Source organism: Penaeus vannamei, chromosome 9 (genome assembly GCF_042767895.1).
Source record: "Penaeus vannamei isolate JL-2024 chromosome 9, ASM4276789v1, whole genome shotgun sequence".
In the NCBI taxonomy this organism is placed as follows: domain Eukaryota; kingdom Metazoa; phylum Arthropoda; class Malacostraca; order Decapoda; family Penaeidae; genus Penaeus; species Penaeus vannamei.
Window position 1 is genome coordinate 41,621,138 of NC_091557.1, and position 12,500 is coordinate 41,633,637.

General features: G+C 32.9%; 2 protein-coding genes across 3 annotated transcripts in view; one reads left to right on the top strand and one right to left on the bottom strand.

Annotated features, from left to right (window-relative positions):
* The window catches only part of eys (eyes shut), an 82,240-nt gene extending 78,836 nt beyond the window's left edge, over positions 1–3,404 (bottom strand). The window contains exon 1 of the mRNA XM_070125770.1: positions 3,155–3,404. The gene's annotated coding sequence lies outside the window, so the exon portion shown is untranslated. The remainder of the gene's footprint in view (positions 1–3,154) is intronic.
* A 6,570-nt stretch (positions 3,405–9,974) lies between these two features.
* Positions 9,975–12,500, top strand: part of LOC113800506 (tyrosine-protein phosphatase 10D) — a 34,660-nt gene continuing 32,134 nt past the window's right edge. Inside the window, exon 1 of one of the 2 annotated variants that reach the window (XM_070125771.1) lies at positions 9,975–10,274. In XM_070125771.1, coding sequence (XP_069981872.1) covers positions 10,132–10,274 — 143 coding nt within the window. In that variant the 5' untranslated portion in view covers positions 9,975–10,131. The remainder of the gene's footprint in view (positions 10,275–12,500) is intronic. The other variant, XM_070125772.1, reaches the window with a different exon arrangement.

The window sequence follows — 12,500 nt, forward strand, 5'->3', positions numbered from 1 at the left end:
AGGAGGTGGATGAAGGAGGCGGATGAAGGAGGTGGATGAAGGAGGTGGATAAAGGAGGTCGTGTGAAGGAGGTGGATGAAGGAGGTCGTGTGAAGGAGGTGGATGAAGGAGGTGGATGAAGGAGGTGGAAGAAGGAAGAAGACCCGAAAATTCGTTGGAAATAATAATAATGATAATAATGATAATAATAATAATGATGATGATAATAATGATAGTAATGATGATAATAATAATAATGATGATGATAATAATGATTATTATGATAATGATACTACTACTACTACTAATAATAATAATAATAATAATAATAATAATGATGATAATAATAATGATAATAATGATGATAATAATGATGAAAATAATAATGTTAATGATGATGATGATGATGATAACAACAACAACAACAACAACAACAACAACAACAATAATAATAATAATAATAATAATAATAATAATAATAATAATAATAATAACAATAATAACAAAATAAATACAATGAAAAACAAATAAGAATTAGAATGATGTTGCTAATAATGACAATGATGGTATTACTACTACTACTACTAGTAGTGGTAATAAAAATAATAATAATAATAATAATAGAAATACTACTACTAATGATAATAATAACAATAATATCAACAACAACAGCAACAATAATAAAAATAACAACGATATTACTAACACTAATAATAATTTACGAGATAAGGTCGTTTGTAGCGTATTATTAAACCTATTTTTTCAAATATAAACCTAAGATAGGCCTACATCAGCGTAGTTGAAATATAAGAAAATTCATCGTCGTTGATTTTCGACAATGGTACAATCTGTCCAAAGAATTGCTTAATCTAGTGAAAAACAAATAGAAATTATCATCATATATATGTAATATTCGAAGATATGAGCATGAGATTCATTATCTTAATAGGCATTTTTGCCATGATCCCGTCTCGTATGCGTATGAAATAGTAAAATAATAATAAAAATAATAAAAATAATACGTTTAGGTCACATCATGTATGAATTGCAGATTCTGAGACAAATTAAAGCTAAATAGACGACTTTCACGTTAGCTATTATCGCCTTCGCAATCCTTATAAACCGACAAAACCAAATTAGTAAAATAAAAAAGAAGAAAAAAAGGAAAAAAAATGCTTCAGAAGTTTCGGGTCAATATTGGCTTATTCACTACATACTCCCGGGTGAACTTGCAGCCCCAAAACCATGAATCTTCATTAATTCCCTATGATTTTCCTGCATAAACATAAAATAGTATATTGGATTTTGTAATACCCGGTTTATATATGGACATGAAAAGCCACGAAAACTGGTGGAGTATTACTGGACTCGATATATACGAGACAAGGAGAGGAACAAACATTCTATTTTTAGAAGTGGTTCTCAATCACATTTCGCTAATTTTGACTCAAAACAAATCAACGGACGAAATAAATAAAGAACAAGGTACGAACTTCCATAAACACCAATAAACAGCAACGATAATAACAGGAATAACCATTAAAATCAAACGTAAGCGCGGCCTGAAGTTTTCGAACCTCGTGTGCCGCATGCTTTGATCACATGATTCGAAACCTAAGGCACCATCATAAGAATGCTCCATCCAACATTACGCTGGAATGTGTCACGAAAGACGAACATCCTATGCATGCGATCACGGTCTCATTCCGGCCCTCGACATGGGTATTTGAGCTATTTTACGTTTTATTTTCCGGGTTATTCGCACCCTCTGTTTCATTTACGGTTTCGAGTCACGAGTCGAATCTTACGCGCTCAGTGTGTGTGTGTGTGTGAGAGAGAGAGAGAGAGAGAGAGAGAGAGAGAGAGAGAGAGAGAGAGAGAGAGAGAGAGAGAGAGAGAGAGAGAGAGAGAGAGAGCGAGAGAGAGAGAGAAGGAAAAAAAAGTATAAGCAGAGAGACAGAACAGTAAACAAGTGATATAAGCATGCGAATCCCTTTCAGTTTAATTAACCTGCTTTCGACTTACTGTAAATCAAATTCTAAGAAACGTGCGACCTTTAAAGATCCAGATTCAGTCAGTTCGGTCGACACGTTCATGAAAAAGGTCATGCATAAATAACTCATGAATACATTAATACATAGCCCTGATATTTCACATTGCCTTCTCTATCTCATTTAATTCTACAGTTTCTTCCTCGTAGGCCTATATACACTGCACATTTTTTCTTTCCATTGTGCTTTTCACTTTCATGCATGTATGTATATGGATATGTATCCAACTGTGTGTGTGTGTGTGTGTGTGTGTGTGTGTGTGTGTGTGTGTGTGTGTGTGTGTGTGTGTGTGTGTGTGTGTGTGTGTGTGTGCGTGTGTGCGTGTGTGCGTGCGTGCGTGCGTGCGTGCGTGCGTGCGTGCGTGCGTGCGTGATCGAGAAAAATTTACTCGAAAAGAATGAGAATTTTGTCTTGAGCCTTTTGAGATCAGCTGATCTATCCTAACCTAACCTGAGCTGAACTGACATCCAGTGGCTTTCAAGGTGGATGGTTTTGAGATCTTTATGCCAGGCAGACATTTTCTCGACGGAAATTATAAAAGAATGTACCTCTGCACGCTTGAGGATGCTCTTATATGGAAGTGATTGGGTACAGAGCTTTCAGCAGCAACTGTAGGGATACGTGTGTGTGTGTGTGTGTGTGTGTGTGTGTGTGTGTGTGTGTGTGTGTGTGTGTGTGTGTGTGTGTGTGTGTGTGTGTGTGTGCGTGCGTGCGTGTGTGTGCGCGCGCGCGCGCTTGATATATATATATATATATATATATATATATATATATATATATATATATATATATATATATATATATATATATATATACATATATATATATAAATATAAATATACATATATATATACATATATATATATATGTATGTATGTATGTATATACATACACACATATACACATACACGTCTGTATGTACACGATACATATATATGTATATCATATATGTATAAACGACTTGTTATTTATGCATCAAATATTTTTTCCTGCTTACTAATTTGTGTTTGTGACTTCTGTATGCGTGAGATGCACTATAATTATACTTAAAACGGATGAGCCTATTTTTAAAAAGCAAAATTATGCATAATGTCAAAGATGATTAAACGCACAATAAAACTTACCTTTGTATATAAGTTAACTAATAAATTTCCACACTTCACTTGTACACAACAATTTTCAGGCGATCTTCACGAGAACTGTTGTCTAACTGCCGGTAACACATCCCATCATTCTGCAACAGCTGATTTCTCTACAACTCTACGTGCATTTCATTCAGTCGCAGCACGATCAGCCTTAAGACCGGTGTCAATAGAGGTCAAAAAGAGCCATGATAACTGAGTCATCCGAAACCACCAGAAATATTTAGTCCCTCTAGCGGAAGTCGGGTGAACCTCGGTAACCATGGCGACGATGTAAACAAACCGCGCTGGAAGGTGAACGCGCGAGCACCAAAGTTGGGTGGGTTGTGGTCGCCAGCTGATGTTCCTTGAGCGACTCTGACTGAAGAAGGCGTTAAATTCTTTTTTTTTTCTACTTTTCATTACTTGTTTTCCGTCTGTTGGATGTATATGGATGATTAATTTAATCGTCTTGACTGTCTAATCAGTTGAGGTTCTTTCCTTTCTATTTCGCGGTTGCTTTTCGACCGACTAACTGTACCTTGTGATGAATCAAGATAAATGCTTTGCTTGTACTCATTTTCCTTTTATAATGATGAATATCAAAATTTTCACGAAATGTATATATATATATATATATATATATATATATATATATATATATATATATATATATATATATATATATATATATATATATATATATGCACAGACACACACACATACACATATATGTGTGTGTGTGTGTGTGTGTGTGTGTGTGTGTGTGTGTGTGTGTGTGTGTGTGTGTGTGTGTGTGTGTGTGTGTGTGTGTGTGTGTGTATATATATATATATATATATATATATATATATATATATATATATATACAAACACACACAAACATGTGTGTATTTTTACACACACACACACACACAACATTTACATATACAAAAGAGAGAGAAAAAAAAGTATAGATAACGAAATAGATATATCTGTGTTTCTATGCGTGTATGTACTTGTGCAATTGCTTGTACAATCATGGCAATAATGATTTGAAATTGATATGCAATGCATATAATACTGTAAAAGTAATTATTATGCTGCTGATGATGAAAATGACAATCGCAATAACAGTGACAACAATAAAGACAGAGATAATATCAACAGCAATGATACCGATAACAAAGTGATAACAAAAGCACAAATGCTATTAATAACAACAAAACAAACATAACAAGAATAATGAAAACAATACTGAGGATGAGGATGATAACGGAATCATAAACAGCAAATGACAATGGTAAAAACACAAATATGATAATGAGGCCAGACCAGCTGATAATCGATATATCCAGAATGGGATTAACCTCATCAGCTGACACGTGACTACAGTAACAGTTCAGACTTGCTTGTTTGCGACAGGGTTGAGTGAGTCGACCTGTTCCAACGCCATCTATTGTTTTTTTGTTTCTTCCTTATGATGGTGCAGTGTTTGTCTCTTGGGCTGGTTAGGTAGATTGGCTGGAATTAAATATTTCATCAATTTTGTCCTTTTTTTTGGGGGGGGGATAGAAAATGAGATTTTTTTTTTTTTTTTTTTTTTTTTTTACTTTGCTTGTTTCTTTGTTCTTGCAGTTAGTGTTGTTGTTGTGTGTGTGTGGGGGGGGGAGATGTGGAAAAGGAAATTATCTTTTACTTTTATTTATTCATTTTTTTTCTTTGATTGTTCTTGTTGTTCATGTCATTGTTGTTCCTGTTGTGATGATGACTGGATATTACGTCAGGAATTCGCTCGGAAGTGATAGGACTTTTAATTAGAAAAGGAAAACCGTTACTTTAAATGCTTACTCTTCCTAGCCTCGAGCAGGGTCCCTCACGCCGTTTTAGTCTTAATTATCATTACTATTATTAAAAGAACTGAAATTAGTTTTATCATTATAATTATCATCAGTTTAACTTCTAATAACCGTATGATTATTTATGATATTATTAGTGTCATTATCATCATAGTTATTATTCTTATTTCATTTATTGTTATCATTACTATAATTATTTTTATTGTCATCATTATCATTATACTCATTGCTGCTATTATTGTTATAATTAATATCACTTTGTTATCATTATTTTTATCATCATTATTCTTATCATCATCATCAACAGTATTATTGTTATCAATATTATCATTATCATTATCATTATAAGTCTTTGGTCGTGTTAGTTACTTTGTTCGTTGGTTTTCAGGATATGAAGTTATGAAGATAGTTTAACTTAGAATCCATTAAATTTTGTTGATTTTTTAAATGTTTGCATTAGTTACCCCTATTGCATTGGCAATTGGTAGTAGGGGTAACTATTATTATTATTATCTTCACCTTTATCACCTCCGCTCTCTCTCTCTCACACACACACAATAAAGGAATAAATAAATAAACAGTAAATGAATAATGAGTAAAAAAATAAAATAAATAAATTGTGTGTGTGTATATAAATAAATACATAAATATATATATATATATATATATATATATATATATATATATATGTTATTTTTTCATCGGGAGAATAAAAAAAAAAAATAAATAAAATAAAATAAAAAAAATTCGGTCAGTTTATACACACAACGAGATTTTCATGTTAGGTTAGATTATCACTTTTATCTCATAATTATCCATTTTTATCATCACTGGCGCCGCTGTTACTATTATTGTTATTATAGTTATCATTCTCATCTTTATTGTTCCAGTTTTATTATTTTCGTTATTATCATCATCATTATTATTATTATGATTACTATTTCTGTGTTTATTCACTATCGACATTATCATTATTATTAGTAGTAATGTAATTGTTAATATTATTATTGTTATTATCAAAATTATCATTATTGTTATTATTTTCATCATAGTTATTATCATTATTACTATTATTATTATTATCATTATTATTATTATTGTTGCTGATGCTGTTGTTATTATCATTGTTATCATCAACTTCATTCCTATCATCATTATCATTATTATTATCATTACTATGATTATTATTGTTATAATAATAATAATAAAAATAATAATATTATTATTATTACTATTATTACTATTATTAGCATTATTATTATTTTTTATCATTATAATCATTATCATCCTGATACTATTATTGTTATTATTATTATCATTATCATTATTATTATTATTATTATTATTATCATTTTCATTATTATTATCATTATTATTATTATTACCATCATCATCATCATTATCATCACTATCAACATTATCTCATTCTCTTCATTATTATTATCATTATTATTATTACTATTATTATTATCATTACCATCAATATCATCATTATTATCATAATAACCAATAAGTATATTATCATTATTATTAGGACTATTATTGTTGTTATTATCATTATTGTCATTATCATTTTATTTTTATTGTAGTCCTTAATATTTTTTGTCATTATGTTTATCATTGTTATCATTATCATTATTACTATTCATAGCATTATAATATTTAGTACCATTACAGTATGATAAAAAAATGATATTGATTATTAAAAGGATTATGATACTAGTAATCATTATCATAATGATTATCGTCATTATAGTATTCATTGTTATTATCATTATTATTTCCATTGTTATCGTTATTATTACTGTCAGTATTACTATCGTTAGCATCATCATTATTATTGTTATCATTACTACTATTATTACTGTTGTTAGTGTTATAATCATCATCATCATTTTATTATCCTTATCATCAGTACCATTATTCATTTCATTACTATCATCATTTTCATCTTAATAAATCATCATTATCATCATTATAAGTATCATCGTCATTGTTATTATTATCACTGTTATCATTATCATAATGATTATATTTCTTATTATTATACCTTTGTCATCATCATTGTCATTACTATCATCCTAACATCTTTTATTCCCATTGCTTTTATTCTCATCATCATCATCATCATTACCTTCATTACTATTAGTATAAGTAATCATCATCATCATCATCATCATTAACATCATCAATGTAATCACCACTCTTCGACTAATAGCATCGTCACCATCAACCTCATCATTGTCATTATCATCATAGCATCATTATCTTCTCATCATTATAATCGTCATTATCATCATAGCATCATTATCTTCTCATCATTATAATCGTCTTTATCATCATAGCATCATCATCTTCTCATCATTATAATCATCATTACCATCATAGCATCATCATCTTCTCACCATTATAATCGTCATTATCATCATAGCATCATTATCTTCTCACCATTATAATCGTCATTATCATCATAGCATCATTATCTTCTCATCATTATAATCATCATTATCATCATAGCATCATTATCTTCTCACCATTATAATCGTCATTATCATCATAGCATCATTATCTTCTCACCATTATAATCGTCATTATCATCATAGCATCATTATCTTCTCACCATTATAATCGTCATTATCATCATAGCATCATTATCTTCTCACCATTATAATCGTCATTATCATCATAGCATCATTATCTTCTCACCATTATAATCGTCATTATCATCATAGCATCATTATCTTTTCACCATTATAATCGTCATTATCATCATAGCATCATCATCTTCTCATCATTATAATCGTCATTATCATCATAGCATCATTATCTTCTCATTATAATCGTCATTATCATCAAAGCATCATCATCTTTTCATTATAATCGTCATTATCATCATAGCATCATTATCTTCTCATCATTATAATCGTCATTATCATAATTGCATCATTATCTTTTCATCATTATAATCGTCATCATCATCATAGCATCATTATCTTCTCATCATTATAATCATCATCATCATCATCATCCCTATTCCTTAAAAGTCATCACTCTATTCATCAAAACGATGATCATTACTATCATTATCACGATAACCAATAAGTCTAATTATTGAAATAATCATCATTCATATATAATCATATGATTATATATATAATCATCTATATATAATTATATATATAATATATATAATTATATATATAATCATATGATTATATATATAATCATATAATAATATATGATTATATATATAATTATATATATAATTGTATATATATAATAATCATCATTCATATATAATCATATGATTATATATATATATATTATTTATATCTCCCTCTCTCGTCATCACTTAATTAAAATAATCAACATTGTAACCATTTTCATATTCATGACAGCCCCTAAAGAGTCGAAAATTAAAGGCATATATCTCTCTGTTCAGCCTGTATTGCATCTTGCAAAATCTTTAAAAAAAAAACATAGAGTTAAAGTGAGGATATGTTTGAAAATAAGACGAATGGTGATGATAATTACAATAACAGTGATAATGGTAGTGATAACGAAGCAGAAGAGTAATAATATGAAGTAGATTTTCGAGATGGAAAGATTTAGTTTTAATTCCATTTGTGACAATGGATATTCTCTTGCTGTGGCGCTGTCTGTTTTATTTGCTTCTAAATCCCTTTATTTGTTCCGAAATCCCTTTGTTTGATTCTCACTCCCCTTATTTGCTTCTAAATCCTCTTATTTGTCCCGAAATCCCATTCTTTGCTTCTAAATCCCTTAATTTGCTTCTAAATCCTCTTATTTGTTCCCCTTATCTACTTCGAAATCCTCTTATTTGCTTCTAAATCCCCTTATTTGTTCCGAAATCCCCTTGGTTGCTTCTTAATCCCCTTATTTGCTTCTAAATCCCTTTATTTGCCTCTGAATCCCCTCACTTGCTCTTAAATCCCCTTATTTGCTTGTAAACTCCCCGTGTGCAAGGAATGGCCGGAGTTACCATCCACTGGCAGCGCGCAGGATCGAACGCAGGTCAGCGAGATTACTAGACAAGAACGCTAACTGTCGCACCAAACAGTAATAAGCACATAGACGAGAAGAGCGAGAATAGCAAAATTGAGATTTATAAACGCGCCATATTTTACTTCAGTTCGACGTAACGTGGAGAGCTCGCGCGTTGAAAGCTGTGAGGAGAAACGGGAAATGTGGAGAAACCTTATCTTCATGAGAGGAAGTCACGAGATAAATGAGTCTTCAGAGAGAGTGAAAAAAAAGTCAGTGTTAACGGCTTTTTTCGGATTTTTTGTGAGATGTTTAAGTATTCTTATATCGTTGGGTGATACGGTTCGAAAATGGAGATTTTGCGATTAATATGGGGATTAATTTGAGACTGTTTAGGAGGGGTTAGCAATTGCGTGCGATAAGCGGTTGTATTCAAATGTAAACAGAAAAAATGCCAATAGAAAACGCATTTTAGAAATAAATGTTATATGGCAGCGCTGTAAGGAAAAGTGATAATGTCTCGTCTACAAGAAAAGAAAAAAAAAGAAAAAAATAAACATTTTTTCAGCATCAACAAAAAAAAGGAATTCGTGATTCTTATCTATAAGCTTAGGATGTTACAGCTACGTACTGCATGTTATTACGAACGAGCATGAATTTCTTATGCCATGGGGTATTGTCCTATATGTTGTATTTGTGGCTATCTTTTGTTATGCTACGTCTTTTGTGTGCTTTATTTTATCATTCCATTTCCTGGAAATCATATCAATGTCTTCGTTTGCGTCATTTTATTTTGTTTTCAGATTTTCTTCTTTGTAATAAAGACATTTCTATTTTGCTTTCAGATGCTGTTTTCTTTGATATCTATTTTCCATAGCATCATTACTCTGTTTTTTCCCCTATTCATATATTCTACGTTTCCATTCACTCAAGTTTCCATATTCATTATCGTTTCCATTTCTGTTATCATCATTGTTTTTTTTTTTTTGTAGTTCTCGAGTTTCGTATTTTTATTTCGTTTTCGCAGTCGTCGGGAGCCTCAAGCGTGGCGAGGGTGTTTTCGGGTGCAGGTCGCGCGACATTCCCTTCGAGGATGTGGCGTTGACGTCGTCCGGTTTCGAGCTTCGGCGCCGCGAGATGGGACATTCATGCCTCTCTTTGTCAGTGAATGAGGTGCCGTCAGCGAGGCACCCGCGTCCTCCTCGCGCCAGGCCGCCGTCCCGAAGGATCCCTGAACGAGCGCTGACGACCCTGACGAGGATGTTGGGGACAAGTGGGAGGTAAGGAAGGATGTCGGGAGGTGAAGGAGGTCCCGGAGGATCCCCTACGGCGTGGAAAGTGGCCGTAAATAAGAGTGGTTTACGTGGTGTAACCCGCGACGGAGAGAGAACGGGAAACATTGGGTAGATAAGACGCTACGAAATTGAGTGTTTTTTTTTTTCTTTTTTTCCCGGGGTGTGGCTTATTTACAGTCCATATTCATCAACAACGAATGAATAGATACAGAAGAAATTTCATCTTACAAATGCAATCAAATCAAGCTATTAACATGTTTGGCAGCGAAGGAAAATGACAAATGACAAATGACAAACGACAGGGCAGCCAGCAATGGCAGTGGCGGAGGGGCAGGAGAGACAGACCCTTAAAGACCGAAATTTTACTCTTCCATCGATTATATATATATATATATATATATATATATATATATATATATATATATATATATATATATGTATATATATATACACATTATTCCCTATCTTTTTACGACATTTTAGGAACAAGATTGAGATTACTGGGTCGTACATATAAGCAGATTTTTTTTTCTTCATAAAATGTGATGATTTTCTCTCTGCTTTCTCTGTATGTGAACGTTTCAGTTACGCGGATGAATTGAGGTTATTTAAGTGATTTATTCATGGTGTCGGATCTAAATATGACGAATAGAGCCTTCAAATGAGTAACTCTTGTATAAAGGAGAACCATTCTTGAATAAAGGGCACATATTTTTAAATAGAGGCACATATTCTTGAATAAGGGGCACATATTCTTGAATAAAGGGCACATACTCTTGATCAAAGGGCACATATTCTTGATTAAGGGCACATATTCTTGAATAAGGGGCACATATACTTGAATAAGGGGCACATATTCTTGAATAAGGGGCACATATTCTTGAATAAGGGGCACATATTCTTGAATAAGGGGCACATATTCTTGAATAAGGGGCACATATTCTTGAATAAGGGGCACATATTCTTGAATAAGGGGCACATATTCTTGAATAAGGGGCACATATTCTTGAATAAGGGGCACATATTCTTGAATAAGGGGCACATATTCTTGATTAAGGGACATGCAATCACGGTCCCCCGGGGCTTGCTTCGTCCAAGGCGGCCCTGATGAATATCCGTTTTTTTATCGTTTAAATTTCCGGTTAAATATAACGTGTAAATATTACATACCGATGACGTGTTAACTTTTTGCGGATAGTCTGACACATGAAATCAGCTGCGAAAGAGGAGGAGGAGCAGGAGGAAGAGGAAAAGTAATAGCAACAGCAGTAATGGTAGTAGTAGTGGCAGTAGTACTAATAGTAGTAGTTGTAGTTGTAGTAGTAGTAGCAGTGGTAGCAGCAGCAGCAATAGTAGCAGTAGTAGTAGTAGTTGCTGTAGTAGTAGTAGTTGTTGTTGTTGTAGGAGTAGTACTAGTAGTAGTAGTTGTTGTAGAAGTAGTAGTAGCAGCAACAGCAGTAGTAGTACTACTACTATTACTTGTAGTAGTTGTATCAGTAGTAATAGTATTAGTAGTAGTAATTGTAGTAGTAGTAGTATTAGCAGCAGTAGTAGTAGTTGTAGTAGTATTACTAGTAGCAGTAGTAGTTGTAGTTGCTGTAGAAGTAAATGTAGTATTAGCAGAAGGAGGAGAAGGAGGAAAAGGAGGGAAGGAATAAAGAGAGATGTATGAGGAAAGGGGAAAAGGAGGAGGGAGAAGAAATGTAGGAAAAAGGAGAAAAAATTGCAAGAGGGAGGATAAGAATGAGGAGGAAGAAGAGGTGTAGGAGGGATGAGAAAGAAGAATGGAGAAGAAATGGAGGAGGGAGGAGAAATATGAGGAGGGAGGAGAAATATGAGGAGGAGGAAAAGAAGAAATGTTAGAGGGAAGGGAAAATGAGGAAGAAGAGGAAGAAATATGAGAAAGGAAAAAATGAGGAGGAGGTAGAGGAAGAAGAGATGTAGGATGAAGAGGAGGAGGAGGAGGAAGGAGGAAGGTGTAGTAGTGGTAGTGATAGGAGGAGATGGAGGAAGAGTTCTATCAGCAGCAGTAGTAGTGTAGGAGGGAGAAGGAAGAAGTGTATGAAGGAGGAGGAGGAAGAGTTAAGGTAGGAGGAGGAAGCAGAGGACAAATAGAAGTATTAGCAGCAATAGCACTCGTGGAAAGGAGAAAGAGGAGGAGGAGGAAGAGAAAGAAAGAGGAGGAGGAAGAGGAGGAAGAAGAAGCGAAGG